This window comes from Remersonia thermophila, chromosome 3, assembly GCF_042764415.1.
Source record: "Remersonia thermophila strain ATCC 22073 chromosome 3, whole genome shotgun sequence".
Taxonomy (NCBI): domain Eukaryota; kingdom Fungi; phylum Ascomycota; class Sordariomycetes; order Sordariales; family Chaetomiaceae; genus Remersonia; species Remersonia thermophila.
Window position 1 is genome coordinate 3,390,831 of NC_092219.1, and position 23,607 is coordinate 3,414,437.

General features: G+C 58.3%; 9 protein-coding genes across 9 annotated transcripts; 4 read left to right on the forward strand and 5 right to left on the reverse strand.

Annotated features, from left to right (window-relative positions):
- Window positions 1–1,223: 1,223 nt before the first annotated feature.
- Window positions 1,224–2,443, reverse strand: VTJ83DRAFT_3781 (60S ribosomal protein uL13; the record flags this gene model as incomplete). The annotated part of the gene is made up of 5 exons (XM_071010197.1): window positions 1,224–1,362; window positions 1,422–1,680; window positions 1,740–1,793; window positions 1,970–2,105; window positions 2,423–2,443. 5 exons carry the CDS (start codon window positions 2,441–2,443, stop codon window positions 1,224–1,226), a joined length of 609 nt encoding a protein of 202 aa, XP_070867659.1.
- Window positions 2,444–3,253: 810 nt separating this feature from the next.
- VTJ83DRAFT_3782 (uncharacterized protein) lies at window positions 3,254–4,273 on the reverse strand (the record flags this gene model as incomplete). Its single annotated transcript, XM_071010198.1, has 1 exon — window positions 3,254–4,273. The coding sequence occupies one exon, from the start codon at window positions 4,271–4,273 to the stop codon at window positions 3,254–3,256; it is 1,020 nt and encodes a 339-aa protein (XP_070867660.1).
- A 2,074-nt stretch (window positions 4,274–6,347) lies between these two features.
- On the forward strand, window positions 6,348–6,801 carry VTJ83DRAFT_3783 (uncharacterized protein; the record flags this gene model as incomplete). The annotated part of the gene is made up of 2 exons (XM_071010199.1): window positions 6,348–6,447; window positions 6,527–6,801. The coding sequence occupies 2 exons, from the start codon at window positions 6,348–6,350 to the stop codon at window positions 6,799–6,801; spliced, it is 375 nt and encodes a 124-aa protein (XP_070867661.1).
- Window positions 6,802–7,069: 268 nt separating this feature from the next.
- On the reverse strand, window positions 7,070–8,320 carry VTJ83DRAFT_3784 (uncharacterized protein; the record flags this gene model as incomplete). Its single annotated transcript, XM_071010200.1, has 1 exon — window positions 7,070–8,320. One exon carries the CDS (start codon window positions 8,318–8,320, stop codon window positions 7,070–7,072), a length of 1,251 nt encoding a protein of 416 aa, XP_070867662.1.
- Window positions 8,321–10,532: 2,212 nt separating this feature from the next.
- On the forward strand, window positions 10,533–13,023 carry VTJ83DRAFT_3785 (uncharacterized protein; the record flags this gene model as incomplete). Its single annotated transcript, XM_071010201.1, has 4 exons — window positions 10,533–11,297; window positions 11,371–12,096; window positions 12,165–12,276; window positions 12,335–13,023. 4 exons carry the CDS (start codon window positions 10,533–10,535, stop codon window positions 13,021–13,023), a joined length of 2,292 nt encoding a protein of 763 aa, XP_070867663.1.
- Window positions 13,024–14,580: 1,557 nt separating this feature from the next.
- VTJ83DRAFT_3786 (uncharacterized protein) lies at window positions 14,581–15,999 on the reverse strand (the record flags this gene model as incomplete). The annotated part of the gene is made up of 3 exons (XM_071010202.1): window positions 14,581–15,239; window positions 15,329–15,588; window positions 15,638–15,999. 3 exons carry the CDS (start codon window positions 15,997–15,999, stop codon window positions 14,581–14,583), a joined length of 1,281 nt encoding a protein of 426 aa, XP_070867664.1.
- A 752-nt stretch (window positions 16,000–16,751) lies between these two features.
- VTJ83DRAFT_3787 (uncharacterized protein) lies at window positions 16,752–17,952 on the reverse strand (the record flags this gene model as incomplete). Its single annotated transcript, XM_071010203.1, has 4 exons — window positions 16,752–16,927; window positions 16,985–17,374; window positions 17,445–17,701; window positions 17,765–17,952. 4 exons carry the CDS (start codon window positions 17,950–17,952, stop codon window positions 16,752–16,754), a joined length of 1,011 nt encoding a protein of 336 aa, XP_070867665.1.
- A 626-nt stretch (window positions 17,953–18,578) lies between these two features.
- Window positions 18,579–20,727, forward strand: VTJ83DRAFT_3788 (uncharacterized protein; the record flags this gene model as incomplete). Its single annotated transcript, XM_071010204.1, has 3 exons — window positions 18,579–19,573; window positions 19,631–19,945; window positions 20,001–20,727. The coding sequence occupies 3 exons, from the start codon at window positions 18,579–18,581 to the stop codon at window positions 20,725–20,727; spliced, it is 2,037 nt and encodes a 678-aa protein (XP_070867666.1).
- A 2,065-nt stretch (window positions 20,728–22,792) lies between these two features.
- On the forward strand, window positions 22,793–23,536 carry VTJ83DRAFT_3789 (uncharacterized protein; the record flags this gene model as incomplete). The annotated part of the gene is made up of 1 exon (XM_071010205.1): window positions 22,793–23,536. One exon carries the CDS (start codon window positions 22,793–22,795, stop codon window positions 23,534–23,536), a length of 744 nt encoding a protein of 247 aa, XP_070867667.1.
- Between the last annotated feature and the right edge of the window lie 71 nt (window positions 23,537–23,607).

The window sequence follows — 23,607 nt, forward strand, 5'->3', positions numbered from 1 at the left end:
GCCTCGTGGCGGTCGATGGAGAGATACCCTGGGAGGCGTGACCGAGGCGAAGGCCGTGGACAGGCTCCGGAGAGCGGCCAGGGTTGCCGGGAGGAGGTGGACGACGATTCTCTCGTCGAAACAAGACAAGCATCTAGCCCCCGCGGCTGACAGAGCAGGTGAGGCTCGTTTCCATAGTCCCTTCATGTCACCACATACCGACATCGACGCAAAGGTGGGAACACTCCAAGACCATATCTGCCTCTCTACGGAGGCATCGCCGGGCTAGCCCACCCGGGCCTCATGAATCTGCCACAGTGACACGACTCCGAACTGCTCAGGTACCTATACAACCATCCCAGACAACCTGAAACTCAGTCAGTACGTCATGGTACCCACCTGCTTTCCCGGCGAGACCCTCCACAATGCTCCATCAGGTGTTCCAAGGCAGCTCAGGGTGTTTTGCCCAGGCAAAGGTGAGTGCTCCAAGAAAAACCCACAAACGCGTCTCGTAAACTCGCAAACGGTCCACCACACCTCGTCTACCAGCAGTAGAGGGGGTTCCACGCAGGAGTCGGCAAACAAGACCGCATTCCCGGCACATGGCAAAGGGCATCACCGGAAACAGCACGCGGCAGCAGGTCAGAGCACGGTCAGTCTTTCGTTCAGCCAGCCCACCAGGCTCCAACATCCTTTCTCATTCCACTTCACTGCTGAACTGGCGGGCCAGAGTCCAGGATTATCGTCGTGTTATTCAGCATGAGCGGGGCCCCTGGCCGGACAGAGGTGAGCCGCTCGCAAGCGTCAGGTGGTGAGAGAGACAGAGAGGAACAGATCCTGCCGGTCAGCTGGCCGAACGAATAGCCAGCCAGCCAGCCCAGAGCCCGTCCTGACGTCCCTCTCCCAAAAACACCGAACGAGAAGCAGCCCCCATCCGCCAGAGAGCCGGGTATTGTTTTTCGTTTTTTGTTCTTGTTTCTCGAAGCCGTCGTCATCCCGTGCAACCTCTTGTGCTCCATTTGGTTGATCTCATGGTATTTTATGAGGTCCCGCCCAAGCCTGAGGGAACGCACAGTGAGAGTCAGATAGCCCCGTTTGCCATTTCCCCTCCCCGAGGTAGCCCCATCCACACGCAAATGAAGTTTGATGCCCTGAACCACCGCGCCAATCTAGAGTGAAATCGCATAAAGGACAAGGAGGAGGTGTGCGAGAGAAGAGAGAAGTTGTGTTTCGGACCACTATCTCTAGTAGCCGAAGGCCGCGAGGGCCTCGGTCGTCTTCGCGTCGACGTTCGCCTTCTTCTTCGCCTCCGAAAGCTGCCTCGCCGCCAGCTTCTTGCGCTCGTAGTAGGCAGCGCCCTTCGCCTTGCGCCGCTCCTCGAGCCTGTGACAGAGTCAGCATATCCACGTGGTATCAAAGCTAGAGTTCTCGGCTCCACGCACCTCTCGACAACGTCCTGGTACTTCCAGCCGACCTCGTGGCTGAGACGGCCGACGGTGCAGTACTTGCGGCCGGGCTGCAGGCGCAGGACACGGAGAGCCTGGGGCACCACCATCTTCTTCTTCTTGTCGTACGGGGGAGGGACACCCTCGAAGACCTTGAGGCGCTCAAGAGCGGCGGCACCGCGGGCGGTCTTGTGGGGGATCATGCCGCGGACGGCCTTGAAGAAGATGCGGGACGGAGCGCGGAAGTGGAAGGGACCTGCAAGCGGTCAATATCGAGGCATCGGGAACGGACCGGGTCGAGGGGCTTCGACTCACCACCGCGAGTGGGGTTGTACCGCGTCATCTTGCGGAGGTAGGCGTGGTACTTGACTGCAGCGGAGAGTCAGCGTCTGCCGTTCACGAGGGTCGTTGTTTTTCCAAAAGGATATCCCCAAGGCCGGTGGCAATCGTGGCCTGGGGTCTCCTCCCTAGCACCTCGCGCTAGGCGTTGGTCGCGCGACCAAGATACCAAACGGGGATTCGAAGAGAAAACCGGGGAAACGTACGCTTCGCGCGGAAGAACTCGCCCGAGATGTTGAGGGCCTCGCAGCGAACGACGACAATCTTCTGGCCGCTCAGCAGCTGCTTGGCAACGATGCTGGCCAGACGGCCAAGCAGGTGGCCCTTGCCATCGATCACGACCTGTTGTGTGCAATACCTTGTCAGCGTTCTGTGCCCTTGCTTCGATTTGTGCGCCTTGTTCGAAGCCCCCTCTATCCTCCAGTCGACGGTGTCGCTCCGCCCCTCCTCCAACCACGGCCGCCCTCGCGTCTGAGATGGTCGCTCGTCCGGCGGTGTCGTGTTGTGCTTCGCGTCTGACCGCATCGTGAAAGGACGCTCGAGGCGGCTGGGGAGGGAAGAGAGGACGTGGGCTCCGCGCCGGGGCGGGCAGCTCTTCACGAATGCGATGCGTGCGTGCGTGCGTCAATTGCGCAGGGCGGGGAGAGGATAGAACGTACCACAGACTCGAACGAAGACATGTTTGCCGCGGTGATCTGGCTAAAGGAAAGAAAAGAAAAGGTTGATCAGTCACAGTCCGGCTGATCGAGTAGCAGCTGGCCTGCTTCCTTACCCTCGTGGTTGTTGATGGTCGTGCGTCTTCGGACTTTCAACAAAAGTGTGTGATTTGAAAATTGGCCCTTGGGGTCAGTTTGCGATACGGAAATGCGCTAGTCCTGATTGGGATGCGATGAAGGCCCACAATTGAGCTCTGATTGCTGCCTGAGGCGAAGATAGGGTTAGACCTACGGTGCCCGGACAGTGGGGCTCAGCCTGGTCTCTTCCCCGGACGCGCCGGCCGCCAGCGGGCAAACTATTGCTGGCAGCCGGCTGGCTGTGGTTCTCCTTGGCATCGACACGCGGGCAGCCCCTCACCAGCTCGTGTCACATCTCTTCATTCCACTTCCCATAGAACGGACCTCACTGATGATAGGGCATTTAATTGTCGGGTTTGTGTTCCTGCAGCATCTTCGGAGCAGCCATCGAAATGTGGATGGGGAGCACAGGATTGCAACTTGAAACAGACCTGTGATGCAACGCTTCGAATGCCGAGATGATCCAGATGGGAGATGAGCACGTGCCGTAGGTCAACGGTACAAACAGTATTACTAGTACACCGGCCAACCCTGCCGCCATGACTGCGGGAACAAAAAGACGAACAGCAGATGCAAAGAGGTACGCTCATGCCAAAGAGTGGGCGAGAGAATCCCAGTTCCGCGCGCAAAACGATAGCATCTCCTGCAACGCATATCCAGTTGATCAGACGGAAAGGTCTCGGTCGCCGACGCCTCTCACGTCGCTCTCATCTTGTTAGCCTCATCGAGCTGCCTCATTACCCCCTGTACCTCAATGACAAGCTCCTTCCTCCTCTGTTTCGCTCCCCTTTCCACGTCGGTATCCACAACCCCGTCATACTTGAGGAGGACATGCTGCAGCAGCGTCTCAGAGAGCCTGAGGTACTCTTCGCCGCGCTTCTTCTCGTCCTGCGGCGGTCGAGCAATGAACTCTGCGCACCTGGGCAGATACTTCTTGTGGAACTCGGCGGCGATGGCGTTGAGCCTCTCGATAGGTCCACCAGGGATCCCGACGGGTGGTGAGGACGGGGGCGCGCTTGCCACCGAGACGGCGGAGCCCGAGGGTGAGTGGGTGCGGACCATCGAATTGGCCCTCCTCCTGTTGCTATCCCGGGGAACCTCGAGGCCGACGTTGGAGCCGCTCTCGCGAGGACTGTGCGGCTGTCCTTCCCACCCGCTGAAGCGGCCCACCCGCGGCGAGGTGGCCGTAGATGTCCGCCCTTCGTACCCAACAAGGGAAGACTCTGCGCTGCTCTCACCTCCGTAGCCCTGATCCTCCAGGACCATGAGGATTTCGCTGTTGTTTTTGACGCCGTACTCGCGGATGGGCAAATCGTTCTTTTTTAACTTGCGCCCCTTGTAGTAGAGCTTGAGGCGTTTCGCCTGGCGATCCGAGAGGTTAAGGATCATCTGGATGCGGTCGCGCACGTCAGAGACCCGGAGCTTGCCATCGCCAATGGAGTAGGCCGGAAACGCTTCCGGGTAGCCCACGCCCTGGTGCTTGATGTGCAGGATGTCATCCTCAGGCTGGTAGTGGTCGAACCCGGACGACGGAGCAGACTGGGAGTAGTCGTCGTATGACGGCTGCGAGGCGTACGGCCTGGGGATGTCTATGCCATGGTCCTCCAGGTCTGCCGAGGTGATGTAGCTGTAGTCCTGTTCCGTGACGTGGGGTACGCCATCCTGAGAACTGAACGGGGACAGAGTCCAGCTGTTGGAAAAGCCGTATCGTGACATGCCTTTCCTGTTGCCCTTCCCGATTCGCAAAGATATGGCCTGAATGAGACTGAAGAGGAGGATAGCCCCAAGGGTGGTGTAAAGAACGGTCGGGGACAGCCCGGTGACGGACTGGAAAGAGTCGGATATGCCCGCCGCGCGATCAACTGCAGCGTCCAGGTAGGGCTGCAGGGAAGTGGGGAGACGGGGCAGAGCCGATGTGAGCCTCACGTGGAGCGTTGCGAGGTAGGCACCAAGAGATGCCCAAGCTGCGGAGATGGACGACGCCACTTTGGCGGCGGATTGGGTGGTCTTACGACAGAACTGCCGTCGACCGACAAGGCAAAAAAGGGAGGTAAAAAACCAAAGACAAAGGGAAAGATGATTATATCAGCCGGCTCGCCGCCGGGCGCGGTGGATGCGGAGACGCAAGGGATCGTGAACTGTAGTGGGCGTATGCATCAGTCGGACGGAAGGACTGGCAGTCGAATGACCACGTTGAGGCTCAAAGCCGTCGCCGCGGGAAAGGCGCACGAGATATGCGCTGGCCTCGCGCAAAGGGACCAGAAATGAATAAGAAAACAGCCGACGGTTCTCGTCAATGGCCGCCCTCGGCACAAGCAAACCTGCTTTTTCGTCCTTGGTTGTCACTGTTGATGGTCAACTGATGCAATGTGTGGCGGGTTTCGGTCAGCTTTTGGTTGCAGGGGACTTGAAGCAAAAACAGAAACGGGCATGTGGATAAGACGGGCCAGGGCATGAACGTTGGTTAGTTATCGGACGGCCCCGCATCCAAGAGCAAAGTGGGGTCCATTCCGGCAGCCGGAAAGCTGCGGATTTTGCAACCAAGACGGGAGGACGTTGGAGCTGCTGAAGGCATGAACCAATTGCGACCAAGCGGTTTCCTCGCCTTACGTACAAAGTTCAGACCCAACTCACCAGGATGTCACCAAAGGGATGAACCTGTTGGCGCGTTACGCGTACGCCTCTCTTGAAAGGTGCTTGGTGGGGTTGTACACACTACTTGCACATGCGATGTGCCCTAGACAACGACATTCCGGCTGTCCGGTTGAGGCGCATCTTGAGATAGCTGGTCGCCTTGTTGCTACTGTAGATGGCTTTATGCCCGAAGAGCTCACCGGGCCTAACCGTCGTCACCCGGCATCGTGCTTCCATGAAGCCCCAGAGGTGCCCGGTGCGTACCTATCCAACAGGCCGAGCGAGAGCAGTTGTTCCTGGACGCGTGAGGCCATCACAATCGCCAGGGCTGCATGTCATCGAGACATTTTCTACTGAGTCACTGCCCCGGCCTGTGCGTCTCAGCGGGCGCTGGCAAACCAAAGAACAGCTCTGGAGCTCGTTGGTATGAGGTCATCCATGGATACCGTGTTGTTTTGCCTCGGGGCCTCGTGTCTTGCTCGTGGCTGGGTAGCCCGGATGCATGGCTGGCTGGTGGTGCTTTGTTGCCTCGATGATTCGACGCCGATCCCAGGCAGCTAAAATCCGCAGACAGGTCCCGAAACCCCATCGAGGGCCTATATAGGTAATCACATTCGAGACAAGCTGGGATTCAGCTGGTGAAGAAGTCGAACCTAGCGGAGGAGCATCCTTGCACAGGCCGCAGCTGTGTCATTCCTGGATGACTAAAGACAGCAAAGCGGGATCCGCTTGGAATCCCGAGCTTGGCGCGGTGGCAGCGGATCTGTTTCGGCGACATCCCTAATGACGGTTCAAGATTTGGAATCGCCAGTCTCGCAGATTCTGGAGCCAGCCCGCTCGCCCGTGGTACAAATATTTCTGTTTTTATTCCTCAACGTAGACGGCAAATCAACCCATTGTTCACATCAGGGGGTTAGCAATTGCTTAGACGCTCTTTAATTCGTCAGCTGCCAGGCCCAGACCGAGCTGCGCTTGACAAATCCGATCCCGCTTTCTGCATCCCTCTGGTTGCAAATACGTACATCCACTTGTGAGGATAACTCGGTCGGCAGCGGCTGCCCCAAAAGTCCACTCTTTTTGCCCCTCCTCCCCAGCTACCGGCCTGAGGTACATAAGCCGCACCGGGCACGTCAACCACCCCGCATCATCCGCATCCATGTCCTTCATCTTCCGCAGACTCTTCGGAACCACGCCCACGGTCACCATGGAGGCCGCTCAGAAGAAAGCCCAACAGCTGATTGACGACAATGCCGTCAGTAAGTTTGCGTTTGCCGCTCGCTCCCCTCTCCTCCGTACCGCCCCGGCGCGGAACTGAGCCCTGACAACTCTCCGCAGTGGTGTTCAGCAAGTCGTACTGCCCGTACTGCAATAACACGAAGCGCATCCTCAACGGCCTCGACGCCAAGTTCACGACCTACGAGCTGAACCAGGAGGCCGACGGCGACGACATCCAGAACGCGCTGCATCAGATGACGGGCCAGCGCACCGTGCCCAACATATTCATCGGCCGCGTCCACATCGGCGGCAACTCGGACCTCGAGAACGTCGTGAAGAACGGCAAGGACGGAAAGAGCATCACGGAGCTGTTGACCGAGGCGGGTGCGCTTTGAGGGAGGGATACGGTGGGCGGCGGTGGTGATGATAATGGGCAAGGAGGGGGGTATCTTGGTCGCAAGAGATAGTTTTAAGGATACCCTATGCAAAGAAGCATGGAATAGACGGACGGTTTGGCTAAGGGTTTGCTTGCGGTGTATACGTGCATGCTTCATCGCCTCGGCTTTGACGACGACGCGGCATTGCAATGCATACCCTTCTGAGCGTATTGCGCCTGACTCCAGGATTGCTGCACGCCTTGTAGTTGTACAAGAAAAAGCGCTCTCAGACGTTCGCGTTCGCCACTGGCAGAACCTGCGACGCGACAGTGCCCACAGGCCTCTCCACAAACCCCATGATGCCCTCGACGATATTCGTCCTGGCCGGCTCGCTCGCCACCTTCTTGCCCGCCAAATAATTCAACCACAGCGTCCGCGATACGCGTTCGTCCTCGATAACCCCAATCACCTCCCTCCCACTCGCCTTCTTCTTCCCCGGGCCGCTGCCATCATAAGCAATGCTCAACCGCCCCTTCTCGTCCCTCACAAGCAACAGTTCCCTCTGCTTGGGCACGCTCCCCCTGTTAAACGCCGTCCGGAACTCCCTAACCGCCTCCCCAAACTTGTCATCCATCGCCGCCCCTTCTGGCGCGCGCGCCTGGATCGCGCGCACGAACCCGTCGCGCAGGTGGTGGAAATCGGTGTCCCGCACGGGCACGACGCGGAAGGCGGAGCGAGCCGGCACCCCGCTCGCGAGCAAGGCGTCCCAGGTTCGCTCGCTCTCGGCCGGATCGAGGAGCGCGGCGCGGAGCTGGTCGCGCTCCGAAGGGACGAGGGTCGTGGCGAGCGGGTTGACCTTCTTGACAAGTGCGTTTTGCAGCGCGGCGATATCGGAGGTCGCGACGTAGTACCCGACGACGTAGACCTGGAAGTTGAGGAAGGTGACGGTGCGGAGGCCGAGGCCGACGAGGGTGTACTCTGTCGTGCTGCCGTCAGGCGTTGGCGGGACGACGAGGGGCTGAGACGTTTTGTCCGAGGGGAGGGCTGGCGATTTCGGGGCCGTGAACGCAGGGAGGTGGAGGACGCGCGGGAAGAAGGGCACGGTGCCGTTACCGGTGGGGACGATCTCGCGGCCTTGGTCGTCGTGGATGACGACCTTGCGGTCCGCGGCGGCGGGTGAGGCGAGCGGATCGGACGCCGGCAGGTTGGAGTCCAGCTTGTGACCCTTTTCGAGCTCGAGCTTGAGCTTCCACGCGGTGTAGACGAAGGAGACGACACCGGCGATGGCGCCCGACCAGAGGAAGATGCGGCGGTTGCGATGGTAGTTGACAGCCTGCTCGGACATGCGCTGGATGTCGAGAGTCTCAATGGCCCTGCCCGATAATCTCTCTTGCCGGCGGCGGCGGTTGAAGAGCGTCCGGCGCGGGGTCCAGCTCAGGGCCGGGAGTGAGCTATGAGAACCGGCGGCGGTGACGGCGGCCGCCGGGGACCGGGCCAGGCCGGCAGTTCGGCCGATTGTGCGACGTTGCAGCAACATGATCGAAATGTAGAAGCGGAACAGCCTAATATTCCTTCCTTTTCAGCAGTGGCTGTCCCTCATGACATGTATTTCAGGAGTTGTGTTGCCCCCGTCTACTTCTACAGCCTTCCTCAAGGTCGAGTCGATGATTGCGGCATCGTTCGATCCTGGCAACGAAGATCCAGACTTTTGTCGGGTGTTGACATCATTCCGCCGAGCCCTGCCAAGACCCCGCTCCGGTGCCGTGCCCCGTTTCATGCACATGCCCCATCTTTGCCGGTGATGCTTCTATGGAGGGATAAGAGTGGAACATGTTCAGGATGCAGCGTATCCAGGCGCGAACACACAAGTCCGGGTCGTTGCACGGTAGGACGACCTGAGGTAACACTTCATCATCTTCATCACGACAGCAAGACCTTGAACCCCCTTGCGGGGAGACGAGGTGTTCTGGTGCCGCTGCTGGCTGTGTGGGTCAAAAGGGAACTTGGATGACCTCATGGTAAGAAGTAGCAGCTCGGCTCGACCGAACCAAGCCCGGGCCAGTAGGAGCACATACTGCGTACTATAGTTCATCGACGGCACAATGTCTCGCATGCGCAAAGCTGCATGGGGCTGTCCTCGTGGTGCAGGGTTGGGTTGGCAACTTGAGCCGGCAAAAGCATCTTCCAACCAACCATGGTGATAGGGAGGTAACCAAGCTCCCATCCCTCTGCATGAGCTTCTGAGCGAATAACATACCACCAAATCTTCTCTCCATCTTCTTGGACCACGTGCAGCAGACATTACAGGCTCGGTGGACCAGGAGCCTGTGTCCAATGTGGACGCCTCATCATGGCTGGCGGTTGGAGCCCAGACCCTGCCGCCACCTCGAGCGGGCAGCAAAGAGTCACATCTTGGGCCACGCGGTTTGCCGCAGGTTGTAACGTACTCAAGGATTCTCTTTGTCCCGAGACTGGTGCGAAACACACCAAGGAACGCAGGAGAGGTTGGAGAGGGAGAAAACAGGGAGAACTTGGCAGGGCTTTCCAGCCTCGACGATGGGCGGGATACCTACCTACGAAGAGGACAAACACCGGCAGGCACTGAATTTACGCTCGGGTTCTTCAGTTGAGCTAGATAGCGTAAGGTCATCTCGGGATCTGGGTTTGGGTCCAGTACGATTGCCGATGGGAATCAACAAAGAACGCATCAGGACCCCGGTGCACCCTTCCCATTGCCTGTGTGCCTGCCCGTCTGATGTGTGACAGGAACTCAGAGACCCACTCTCCATCCACCACCTACTGCGTACACAGTATTGGACAGAAGTGGATCCCGCCCGCCACCAACCAAACCCCCGCCTCCGTCCAGCACGACGCCGCAGCTCCCATGCCCATCGGCTGCAGCCAACTTCCATGCTGCGCTACTGCTGCCAGACTCAGCGAAGAGGACGGGGTTAGTGATGGAAGCCACCTATTTTTGTTCTAGACGGCATAAGGGCGCGAAGTTATTGGACGACTGGTGAGTTTCGTCAAGCAACCTCAGCTGGGGCCAGGAAGGTTCACAGTGCCCACGGAAGACTGACCTTACCATGACCAACATCTGAGGCACGGCAGAACCGGGCGAACCATGCGAACCCAAGCGGCGCCCTGAGCACCAGCCTCACGAGGTCCCCACGCCGCCCAAGCCTGTGAGGTGTTTCACCCAAACGGCCGCTGCCAGCTGCCTCTCTTCACCTCAACCTGACCCTCCCTCAACCCAATAACACCCCGACGTCAGCTTCCCGACTTCCGGCCCGCCTTAACCCCGTGGCTGCTCCAAGACGCATCCTTTCCGGATCCGAACAGCCTGATCCCCCCCCCCCCCCGCCCGCCGTGGATGCAGCACAACCCGTGCAGCACAAACAGGGCCCATCGCGACAGGCCTAGGAGCCGCTTGTGTGGTGCCTGCGATCCCTCCGACTTCGTCTTGACGACATCAAGTCCCGGGCATTCCGCCTGCCCCCAGCCCTTCACTGACTGAGCCTGCGGCTCTGCTTACTATTTCTTAAGAACAACTAGCGACCGGGATCGCCGTCGAGCAAAACATCCACACCCATCGATCTCGGCCGGTTCTGCTGTCGGCTGCGACCTCGTCCGTTCGCGGAGACATCTGCATCGGCAGCCGATTACCTGTTGCCTCGTCTGCGCCCCCTCTTTTCGTCCACGCGACACCTTCCCGACGCCATCCCTCCAGGGGGCAGAAAGCCGCAACCATGCCGCGCAGCGCTTCCCGCAACACCGCTTCCACGACCCCGCGGAATCCCGCCAACTCGCGATCTTCCTCGGGCAGCAGCTCGCCCGCCCCGGCCGAGAACGAGGAATCCGACTTCTTCGCCGCAGGCAACGAATCCGAATCGTCGCTCGGCGTGCCAAACATTCAAGATATGCGAGTTGACGACGACGCCTGTCTCCCGCCCGTCCACAGGCTGCCAAATGAGATACTCATCTCCATCTTCGCGAGGCTCAGCAGCTCGGCGGACCTTCTCCGTGCCATGCTAACATGCAAGCGTTGGGCTCGCAACGCAGTCGACCTACTCTGGCACCGCCCGTCGTGTTCCAGCTGGGAGAAGCATAAGAAGATCTGCCAAACCCTCAGCCTCTCGGATCCCTACTTCGACTATCGCCACTTCGTCAAGCGCATCAACCTAGCTGCCCTGGCGCCCGACGTCAGCGATGGCACCGTGATGCCTCTGTCCGAGTGCAACCGCGTTGAACGCTTAACGCTGACGGGATGCAACAAGCTGACCGACACTGGCCTCGTCGCCCTCATCACCAACAGCCACCACCTGTACTCGCTCGACGTCTCGGCTCAGCCTCCGCTCTCGACGGTGACATCGAACGACCACATCACCGACGCCTCCATTAACGCCCTGGCCGAGAACTGCCCGCAGCTCCAGGGCCTCAACATTTCGGGATGCCACCGTATATCGAACGAGAGCTTGATCCACCTGGCCAAAAGCTGCCGGTATCTCAGGAGGGTATGTGCTCTTGGCTTGCTCTCATTGATCCTCAGAATCATCTGCTAATACCTTGCGCTTTGTTGTCCTGCAGCTCAAACTCAACGACTGCGGCCAGGTCCAGGACGAGGCCGTATTTGCGTTTGCCGAAAACTGCCCGAACATCCTCGAGATCGACCTCAACCAGTGCCGCCTCGTCACAAATGCCCCAGTCACAGCTCTCTTCACACAGGGCACTGCGCTCCGCGAGCTTCGCTTGGCCAACTGCGAGCTGTTGGACGACGAGGCCTTCCTCGCTCTGCCGTCCAACAGGACCTTTGACCACCTGCGGATCCTCGACATCAGCAACTCGATGGGCATCACGGACCGCGCCATTGAGAAGATTATCGAGGTGGCCCCGCGCCTGAGGAATCTGGTTCTTCAAAAGTGCCGCAACCTAACCGACGCCGCCGTGTACGCCATATCGAAGCTGGGCAAGAACCTGCATTTCCTGCACTTGGGCCATTGCAGCCACATCACAGACGATGGTGTTAAGCGTCTGGTGGCCAGCTGCAACCGGATACGTTACATCGACTTGGGATGCTGCACAAATCTCACCGATGACTCGGTCAGCAAGCTGGCAATCCTACCAAAGCTCAAGAGGATCGGCCTTGTCAAATGTGCCAACATTACGGACGCAAGCGTCATCGCCCTGGCCAATGCCAATCGCCGGCCCCGCGTTCGGAAGGACGCGCAGGGAAATATAATCCAAGACCATTTCACCACCATGAGCTCCCTTGAGCGGGTACATCTCAGCTATTGCACCAACTTGACCCAGGCTGTAAGTATCCCTGCCGGCCTGGTGAATCTAGCAGAGAGAGAATGAGAGGTACTAACGCCTCTTGCCAGAGCATTATCCGTCTCCTGAACTCGTGCCCTCGTTTGACCCATCTGAGCTTGACCGGAGTCCAAGCCTTCCTGAGAGGCGACTTGGAGCAGTTCTCACGGCCTGCCCCAGCAGGTAACGATCCCCTTGTTTGATCCAAGCACAGGGATGGCCGCTAACATTCATGCTACAGAGTTCACAGAACACCAAAGATCTGTCTTCTGCGTCTTCTCGGGCCAGGGCGTGGTGAATCTCCGCAGGCATCTTAATAATATCTTGGCTGCAGAATACCACGAGTCCCGAGAACCATCCGCACCGCGGAATGCACCTCCTACGGCGTCTGTGGTGAGCCAGATATTGCCTCCGGAACTGGCGTTTGCGGATGGCGATGTCGATGCGGCAGAAATGGAGGACGAGGAAGGAGATGATACTGCCCCCGATGGCCCGGCCGTGGCTCCACCGCCAGCTTCTAACCCAGTCATCCCCGTTGTCCAGCAAGCCATGCCTGCACATACGGGAGTTGACAACGCCGAGCTGGAGCCGTTCTCTTTCGTCTACCCCCCGCGATATGGGCCCCTCAGCGCCATGGCAGCCCCTGCGGGGCCGTCCAGCCAGACGCCCAATCCAGGTTCTAGCGGGACATCCACCCCTTCCGCTTCCCAGGCTACCATCGTACCGGCGGGTCATGCAGCGATACTAGCTCAAGTTCACAACCAGACTGCCGCGGGGTCCTCGGGGAATGCTGCCGTCACGGCAGCAGCGGCAACGAGCAATGATCCCCGCCCGCATGTTCCCCTCGCTCATCTCGACGCAACAGCCACCTCGGAGCAGATTGAGCAGGTCGTGGACCAGCAAAACGTTGCTTTGTCCTCGGGGACGTGAAACGGGGATTGACCTAAGTACACAGGATAGAGCACCCGCGTTGAGTTTGTGCGTTCCGCAGGGGTCTCCGTCAAGGATGGCTAAAGATTGGTCGTTTTTTATGTTATTTCTTTTCTCCTGGCAACTGAGCAAGCCTTAGAGAATGGTTTCCATGCTGCTTTCCCCCTCCTTGCTGTTTATGTGTTCGGCATTTCTCTTTCTCTTACGTCTAGACTTCGGGGCCGGGGTTTCGCCCTCCTCCCCCCTTTCTTTTTCCTTTGGGGAACATTGGTTTAGAGGCGTGGCATTGGGATTACGTGGATGGATCCTCTAACCCTCCACGAGCGTTGGGAATAAACAAGGTATGGAGGAGAGGATCGGGATGGGAAGGAGGGAGAAGGTAGCATTACAGATGGATGGACGGAGGAGGGGAGTGTCTGAAGCTATGATTTCATTACTCCTAAGGATCTGTATGTGATGGTTTTGATACCTACTATGCATGATAACCCACCTACCTTGGTAATTAGGTTCTTCTTGTTTCATGGCCCCGATGATGACCCCGGTTTTATCACACAGCTATGATTTCCCCCACTCAAAGTGATCCTCATGGGTCCGACAGGAGACGATTTGTAACTTATCGTTGAGAGGACACGCTGGCTGGCGGGGATACAAACGCAATGCACTAACAACAACGTATCGGCCCGGTACAGATGGGATATAGGAACATGGATCGTGACCCCGCCCCCGCTGGCGAACTTTTGGTAAGAAAGACGGCCGATAGTTATATACACTGGTAACCCAGATGAGAGCATGGTTTGCCTTTTCAGCTCATGTCAAACCGGGAGCTGGAGAAGAGAGATTGAAACTTCCTAACATCTCCATGGAGATTATCCAACGCCAAACACGAGCGTGACTGCTGCCCCTTCCAGATTGCTTCATGTCTTGTGACAACGTCTTGAGGAGCTGGGTTGAAAAGTATGGTTGCAATATCAGACGTTATCCCCCTCGCGTCTATGGAAGGAAGCCTACCATAATTACCTCCCTAGAGGAGGAGCAGATCAGCAACAGGATCTTAAACCAGGTTCAACAGTGGTTCAGTGATCAAACTTTTATGCAGATGCAGAGATCGATCAATCTTGGGCTATGATGTATACTTGGTTAACGCTCCATCGAGAGCTCACCAGACTTTGACTCTTGTTATATCATTACATCCAACTACAATTCCTAATGCCCGAACCGACACGGCCGTTTTCCGCCTCTCCCGATATTATACGCACACTCACGATGTACAGTCTACCGACCAACGCCGCAGTCTCCTGTGTATTATCCCATCTATTTGCCGGGGATTCGCGTTCCAAAGTCGTCGCCGTTGAGATGGCACCGGCCAGCGGCGAGGATTGTGTGTAGGTAGAATCGTTTGGTAAAGTTTCTCTGTCCGCCAAACAATACCGGAAAAAAAAATCAAAAAATAAAAAGGGAGAGAGAGAAATGTCCAGGGGCTTGGAGAGCCCACATCAAGCATTATCCCCCTACCCCTTCTTGCCCCCCACAACTCCCGTACCGACCTCCGCATTCCCCTCAGGAGCCCCAACTCCTGCTGTTCCGCCCGCCCCCAATCCTATTTGTCCCCGCCCCCGTCGTGGCTGACACCGGGGTCGCCCGGACGTTTACGCTCTCCAGCTCGGCCCGATCCAGCCCGTTCGCACCCAGCTCCTGCGGCACCTGCGCGTACACCTCGGCGCCATCGTACCCGGCGTACAGCTCACTCGGCGGCGGGCCGCCGCCCGGCGCGGCAGGTGGGGGGACGTAGTACCCCGCGTAGTTTGCGTAGGGGTGAGACGAGGGGAGCTTTTGATCGGCAGGCCACGAGCCTTCGACTTCGTGCGACGCGCCGGTGGAGCCCGGGAGGTAGGTGGCCGTGGATGGGGCGCCGGGCGGGAGGCCGTCGGGGTTGAAGTCGCCGTAGGCTTGCTGCTGCTCGAGCTCTCGAGCGCGCTTTTGGCGTCGTTGCCAGAGGTACCAGGCCAGAAAGGCGAGGAGGAGGGCGGAGACCGCAGCGCCGACGGCGATGCCTGCCGTTGCGCCCACGGAGAGGCCTGCGCTGCTGGAGGATTCGGCGAGGGCGTCGTTAGAGCTGGCGGCGCCGGGGTTGGTGCCGCTCGTGATGGTGCTGCCATTGGCGTCGGTACGTGGCGGAGGGGTGGTGGTAGGGAGGGAGGTGGTGGAATCGGTAGTGCCTGTTGTACATATCGTCAGCCCGTCTTGCAGGTGGCCTCGGGGGAAGTTGTCGGTGGTGGTAATAGGGGGGGGGGGGGGGGGGCTGTACCGGTCGCCTGCGGGAGGTCAGAGGCCTTGAAGTTGAGCTGGTACATGGGCGCGAGTAGCACCATGTCCCGTGTTCTCGTCACCACCTGTCCCTCTGAGCTTCCGTCCGTGGCGGTGAAAGTGACGAGGTCGGGCAAGGTAGCCGGCCCGACGTTGACCATACGGCCGTTGACGCAGCTGCCCGTGGTGACGACGGTCGTGTGGCCTCGGTCGGCGTCCGCGACGCACGTGTTGCCGTTACGGTTGTCGCAGCGGTAGCCCCTAGAGAAATCAGCCGAGGCTTTGTATCTTTTCTTGAGCTGCGACATACACCGGACAGCATCCGATGGCTGTCTCTCCGGGCACCAGGGTGAACTGATGCGCCCATTCGGACCGCCCGCCATGCTCGGCGGTGCACGCCGTCGTGTAGCCAACAGGGCAGGATATCCCCGGAGAGTAGTAGCCCCATCCCATAAACGGCCATTGCGGCGAACCGGCCGCGGCCGTGGCGGGCGGCCAGCACCTCGTGTGGTCCTCGGCGCGTCCCTCCCCGTTCGACACGACACATTGTTGGCCCCGGAAGCCCTCGTCGCAGGTGGAACAGAGGACGATGTTCACTTTGCAGTCCTCAGGCATGGTCCATGCCGTCGTGAGAGGACCGAGGGCGGTGCCCTTATGACCTGTGATGGTCATTGTGAAAGCGTGGTCTGGATGGCGACCGCGAGTCGCGGCGGCGATGGACGGAGAAGGAGTCGGTTGATGATGTGGCGGTTTGAAGGATTATCACCGTGGGATCAAGCTCACGACGGGCGTCAGGTTCGGCATTTTTTTGACATGAGCATGGACAGAGAGATGACCATGGAGCCTTTGCACCCCCGGCCGCTGAGATGGACTGTAACGGTCACACATGCGGCCGGCCCCCTGGCGATTCTTAGCGTCTCAAGGATCCGCTGAGGTTCATGGCATTGGTTGATGGGCCCTCTGAGCCGCGCTGAGATCCTCTTGATCCTGGGAGGCGCCGACCGAGAGCCCAATCAAGCCTGGCGCATCTGGTTTGGCCGTTGCTACGCCGCTCTCGTGCCTGGCCCTAGGTTTCTTTCCCTCCACTCGTGGGTTCCGGCCCCCACGGGATCGGCACTTACGGGTGTACCGGAGCTGGGGTGCGAACAGCTGAATGCACAGCTCTGTGACTCCAGACGAGGTTTGCATGCGTGCCGGGATCTGAACGGCAGTCGACCGTATGCGTGCATGTGGATGTGGATAAGTGAGGGAGGAGAAAGGGAGAGGGGAGGGGGGGCGGACACGATATTTAAAGAGCATGTAAAGATTCGCGAACGGGGGGACATGGTAATCAGATCCTAAGAGTCTGCAATGCAATCACACCCGTAAATATCAAGCTTACACACCAAACGATCGAATGGTCAAATGGTGAAAAACACAGACAGCTAAAACAGGGCTAGAGCATTGGACGGCGAAGCAATGAGCCCTGGATGGTTGAGCGGAACCGACGTCAGCAAGAAGCTGTAGCGACCCGTCCTTTTGCAGTACTCGCTGAGAGCCCTGAGGTCCCAGAGCTCGCCGATTGGCATACCGAACTGGTTAAGCAGCCACCGATGCAAGACTGCCACCAACATGTTAGCTCCATCGCGCTGTAGCCGCTCCAGGAACTCAAGCTCACCTAGATCCTCCATCTTGCCCACAGTTCCGTTTGGCTTGACCGGCGGGAGGGCTTCAAAGGCGATAGCGTCTCCGGCGACGGCTGCGAAGCGGTGATTCCACAGCCAGCGCGCCGTCTCCTCGGTTCCGTGCACACCCGAGAGCTTCGCGGCTTGAAACTTTGCCATATCCTCGGGTGTTGGGGCCTCGAGCATCTCAGTGAAGCCGGTACGGACGATGAGGATGTCGCCGTACTTGAATTCGACACCTTGATGCTTAGCCGCTTTTTCGAGGTCTTCGGCAGTGATGCGGTAGCCGTCAAGAGGGTGATACGGGGTCCCTGTGATGTGCTCGTGATACCGTTTCCAGTCGATGAAGACGCCGCGGCCGGCGATTGCGCCCCGGGCATGCCCTGGATGGTGTCAGCCAAGCCTACCGTCACATTAAAATCCGTTGTTTGCTAGCAGTGACAGGTTGCTTACATTGATCCACTGTCGGAAGGGTGTTTTCGGCAGTTGATTGCACCGAAAAGTCTTCCAAGGAAGCCCTCAGGCCATTGTAGGCGATCCCGTTGACGGTGAAGTGGCATTGACTGTCCCACTGGCTGCTGGCCTGGGTGTTCAGCTCAAGCTCCTCGTCGAAAATTTCACAGTCCACGCCGACCTCGTTCAGGTGCATGGGGCGATGGACGGGAGGCTTGCGGCCCGTGATGGGGATCTTAACAGCATTGAGAGGCCAGCTGAAAGAGGTCAGCTGTCCTGCCCTGGACTCGTTGGTATCGTCGCGGGCGTTGTGGGCTTACTTGAGTGAGATGGAAACGCCGTCCTTGACCTCGGCGGCGGCCGCCGCCACGACATTGGGAGTGAGGAAGTTGAGAGTGCCAAGGACATCTTTATTGCCATCTTTGTCAAAGAGTCCCCAGGTGCACCCTTGGGGTTGTCCCTCGACCTTGGGAAGGTTGTCGAAGTCGGGAACCAAGGCGGGATCCATGAAGAACAGCGGTCAGTGCTAGTCATTGATGGTGTTTTGTTTCACGCTGCTTCCCACAGCAAGAGGTTGTGTATTGTGCTAAGTGATGTAGGTACATGGCACCACAGGCCGGGTCTCCTCAGACCCCGAGGTTGAAGGACAAGGCATGCAGGATTCCTGCATTGGAGATGCACTGCTGCAATGCAGCAGATGTAATTACTCCGGAGCCGTGCATGACTGCAGCCAGCCCCATGACTCCCCGATGCCCCGCTCGATAAGACGCGTTCAAGACGGCATGTGTGCGGCGTGGTAGGGTCTGGAATCACGCCTGATATGGGCGGAACACCGTATCTGTCGACCAGCTGCAACGCTGCATAGCTCCCCTCGCGTTCCCGCCTCAGCATCGTGCCCATGGCTAGGCACCTGAGCGGCGAGCAACGGCCTTGTCGAACCGTCCGAGCCAAGAGGTGATGGCGTCATGTATGTATATACTGCCTGCCACCAAAAGGCTGTGCCCGAGAACCCGCTCGAACCATCCTGGCTGGCATAGGTGCTGTAGCCGTTCGTCCTGACACCAGGACCAAACAATAACGTCAAGTCTAGACTGCTCTCCCTCTCGCCTTTTCCCTCTCTCGATATCCATCAACATGGCGTCCAACTTAGATCCTCTCAATGGCTCTGCTCATAACGGGTCTGCTTCCGATGACACTCACATACTCCCCAGCCCGGAGGATCTGAAGCTGTTCAAGCTCTCGCAAAAGTACACCGCCGAGGCGACCAAGCGCCTGCGCCCTGATGGCGTAGACCAGTTTATCCCTCTCAAGAAATCCGGGGGTGAGAGACTCCGTGCTCTGGCAGAGGACCCTTGGGTGGACCACACTGCTCTGAACGCCAAAAAGTGTCCCGTTGCTGAGGGCACAATATACAAGTTCCTGATCCTAGGTGCTGGATATGGCGGCCTGCTCCTTGCTGCGCACCTGATCGACGCCAGTCTCGTCACCGAGCCCGACGATCTTCGTCTTGTCGACGCCGCTGGCGGCTTCGGCGGCACCTGGTGGTGGAATCGCTATGCCGGCCTCCACTGTGATGTGGAGAGCTACACGTACATGCCGCTGCTCGAGGAAACCAGCTATGTGCCCACCCATAAGTACGCATCCGGTACCGAGCTGCGCGAGCACGCCGACCGCATCGCCACTCAGTGGAACCTGCACGACAAAGCCTTTTTCCGCGCCACCGTCAAGACTGTGCGTTGGGATGAGGCCTCCCAGCTGTGGAAGGTTGAGGTGACCGAGGACCGGGGCCCGTCCGAGCCGAGCCGGGAGCTAAGCCTGCAGGCGCAATACGTCTTGCTTGCGTCGGGCATCCTCGCTATCCCTCAAGTCCCCAAGATCCCCGGCCTCGACTCATTTTCCGGGCCTATTTTCCATACGGCTCGCTGGGACTACAAGCTGACCGGCGGGACCCCCGAGGATCCGACCCTGACGGGCCTTGAGGGCAAGCGCGTGGGCATCATCGGCACGGGCGCGACCGCCATCCAGGTCGTTCCGAAGCTGGCCAAGTACGCTAAGGAGCTCTATGTGTTTCAGCGCACACCGTCGGTGGTGTCGTGGCGTGGTCAGCGTCCGACCGATCCGGTGAAATGGTGAGTGAGCTTCCTGAACGGCGGCAGCTGGTCTGATGCTTACATTCTCGTCCCCAGGAAAACCAAAATCGCATACAAGAAGGGCTGGCAGCGGGAGAGGCGCCTGAACTATGACTTGTACCAGACCGATGCCGCTGAACAGGGTCAGGAGAATATGGTGGCCGACGGCTGGACCGAGATGCCAGCCTATTCTGGCCTTCTCGGTTCGCCCAGGCATCCCATTGTGGAGCCCACACCCGATAAGATCGCCGAGCATGTTGGCCGCCTGTTCAAGCTGGACATGGCTCACTCGGAGCGCATGCGCGCGCGGACAGAAGAGATCGTCAAGGACCCGGAGACCGCCAGCAAACTGAAGGCGTGGTATCCATGCTGGTGGGCATCTCCCGAATCCGGTCTAATTCCAAGAGCAGGGCTTACTTGGAAACAGGTGTAAGCGGCCAACTTTCAGCGACGAGTATCTCCAGGCCTTCAACCAGGAGAACGTCCACCTCGTCGACACGGACGGCAAGGGCGTCGACAACGCAAACCAGAGCGGCCTGGTTGTCGCCGGGAAGGAGTATCCCCTGGACATCCTCATTCTCGGCACCGGGTACGTAACCCCAGCCGTCGGTGGCGGCAGCCCTGCCGCGCGCGCAGGTATCGAGATCTATGGCCGCGGCGGCAAGTCCCTCGACGACAAGTGGAGGAACAACCACGGAGCCGCGACGCTACACGGCATCTGCACGAATGGTTTCCCCAACCTATTCTTCATGCCCTTGGCGCAGTCAGGCCAGGCGGTTAACAACGTTTTCACCTTGGATGTCGGCGCCGAGCACATCGTTCACTTTGTCGCGTGTGCCGAAGCCAGGGCTGGACAGGGGGCTGTTATCGAGGTGACGAGCCCCGCCGAGGAAGCCTGGACGTTCGAAATTGTGAAGCAAGCGGCTTGGCATAGCTCGATGGCGGGATGCACGCCAGGGTATCTCTCAAACGAGGGCGAGTTCCTGCGGCATCAGCAGCAGCAGGCGAAGCAAGCCCAGGACCCGGCCGCACAGTTTAGGCAGGCAAGACATGGGACCTGGACGAGAGGGATTGCGTCATATCTGAAAGTGCTGCAGGGGTATCGCGATGAGGGGTCGCTGCAAGGGGTCGAGGTAACGGCGAGGACGACTTGATGGATGGTAACGCTGAGATAGTTGAGAGGTTGTTGGATATGATTATCTCACACGCCTGGAAGAAAGGGTGTTCTAGATAGAGCTAAAGTACATGATCCTCATGTCTTTCAGGGGTTATAGGAGGCGTCTTGTGAAACTGCATAGTGGTGCCTACCAACTCTCATGGAGTGGCTGACAGGAAGCCCACCGTATATCGCAAGCTGGCGATAACGGCCGAGTCGTAGCCATATTGTAAGTGAGCAAGGGAAATGAGGAGGGTGATGAATATCGCGGTCTTTTCTGAAAGTTAAAGGCTGCGCTGCCGCGGTTGTTGTGCCGGCAGAAGGGGGGAGGATGTCACGATGATAGAGGTAGATGGCGGTGGGCTGTTGAGGAAAGCCGACTAGAATATGTGTGGCGAGTCAGGAGTACTTTGTGACAGGATGGAGGGGAGGGGATGCTCCTCATCTAGACTATGAGTTACTCACGGCAGGAAACTTGGGAAGCTGACAGGTCCAGGTACGTATATCAGCTACTCTGGATTAAAGACGACCGCTAGTTGCTGTCCAACAGCAGAGCATCAGGATTTGGCTAAGCCCCAATAGTGCATTTAGTCATATGTCTACATGGGCCAATCCTGATGAATCCTCCCACCAACGAAGGTTAAATAAACCAATGGGTCGACCTAGGTTACTAGGACACAGGAATAACACAAACTTGATGACAAGGGCGTGAGAAAATCGCACACGAAGGCATGGAATACTATAATAATGGATAGTAAGGGATACTTGTAGGTGACGCCGCCAATGACGTATCATGCCTTGCTGACGGCCGTCGTGACAAGACTATAACCACGATGGAACTATGGATAAAATCTCGTAATAGTACAAGACAGGAAAGGCTATTATTGTACTCTTGATGGCGACAGCCAACCCGGAAGCGTCTGGCCAGGCTGTGGAGTTGATAGCCAGTCCTGACGTATTACTACTCACTAGAAATCCTTCCGGTCGCTTCCGATCGCAGGGACTGCATCATGAAATCTCCGACACGTGAGATAGACTATTTCAGCATATCAGATCTCTTGGCCTCACCAACATCAGCATGACCACTCGCACCAGCTGTACGCATTCCGGATATGCGGTGGAAGAGCATTCTCATACACAGGCAGGATACTGCTCCCTCTGGAAAGCAATGACACCACAGTCCGCTGCAACCTCGTAACTTTCTTTCGGGCCCGCCAAGAATCCAGGGTTCGTTACATGATCTTATTCCCGTTGGCTGGGTTGCTAGCTATTCTCCGACTGGTCACAGACGCGGCGCTTGTCCCGTCCATGTCTCCGGGGCATGATGTTGATTTTCGGAATACCTAGTGTCCGACCAGGGACCCCAACATGTCAACCAGCTCTCAGCAGTTGACTAGTCCAGGCCTATGGCGCCATGTTAACCATGATGCCGGACGCATGGTGGGAGGGTTCCGAGACGGAGGTCGCCCGTTCTGCCGGTGAGGGTAATTATAACAATGGTTGCAAGTTGGAATTCCAAATGTCGATTCCTTGCGACGGGAAGAACGGCCCGATACCCAAGTAGCAATTGCTGGTTAATGTAGAGAATGTGTCACCTCACCCACGCGACCTGAAGCCTTGGTCTTTCACGAGGTTTGGTTTCATACGGCCGAGTATTTCGGCATTTAACAGTGCATGACGAGACGCTGGATATGGGAGGTTGCTTCACACAGAAAAGCAGAGAGCATCAGGCCGAGCATTGAAAAAGACCATAAAAGAGGAGGGCGCCAATTCCAGCTGACATCAGGGAGAATCAAGGCGGTCTATGCTTGGACAGGTGAGGTTGGGCACGAAGAAAACATGACGAAAGCAACAGGATGGCATGCATTCCAGGGTTGACGTCGAACCCGAGGGTTAATTTAATGCCCCACTTGTTAGGATGAGAAAGCGGGGCATGCCGCCTTCGCGGGACATCCAAGGCTCCTGTGAAGCTCCAGCCCAGAGCTGCCGTCCTCAACCCAACTTACAATCTTCAGCTGCTCCTGTCGTCGGGAACGATAAACGCGCATCCACAGATCATCACCATGGGCCGGTCAACTCCTCGCAAATCACGGCAACGCAGCGGCGGCAACGGCCCGCGGCAAGTTGCGGCATCCGACTACGAGTCCGACACGGCGCAATATCTGGAGCGGCGCGAAGCCGAAGCACCCACCGCCAACGCCAACCCGCAGCCTGCACGCGATAACACCGAGCTCAGCCTGCGCGTCCTGCGCCGCTATCGCCCGAAGATCCAGTCCATCCTCGCTGTCGCCGCCAACGCCGTCGCCTACCACTTCCTCGAATCCACCCAAGGCTGGGAGAAGCACGGCGTCGAGGGCACCTTGTTCGTTTGTGACCAGGACCCCGTCATCACCCCCACCGGCCACACCCTGCCGCACGTCTGCGTCTTTATCCTCAACCGCCGTTCCATGGATAACCTCGTCATCGACCTGCTTAACGTCACGGATTGCGAGGTGGTGGGCGAGCTGATTGTGTTCCGGCTGGCTGACGAGGCGAGCCAGAAGGCCCCGGGCGAGGAGGACGGAAGCGCCAAAAAGATCATCGGGCTGTGGCTCCACGCGGACGAGAGCAACACACGCGAGCTGCATGCCAGCCTGATCACGGCGGCGTGGCAGCAAGCACGCCAGGCTTACGATGCGTACCTCCAGGCCGCAACGGCAGCCGTGGTCGCCAACAACGGCCTCTCATCGGGTGGCGACTACGCCGGAGATTATGGCGGTGGAAAGAGGCTGAGCATGTCGGAGCTGTTTTGCAAGAACGGAGCCTGATGGGGCCTGGCTCTATCGAGCTGGCCCCAAGCGCCGTACAGTGTTCTGGCGCCGTTCTTCTCACTGTACCG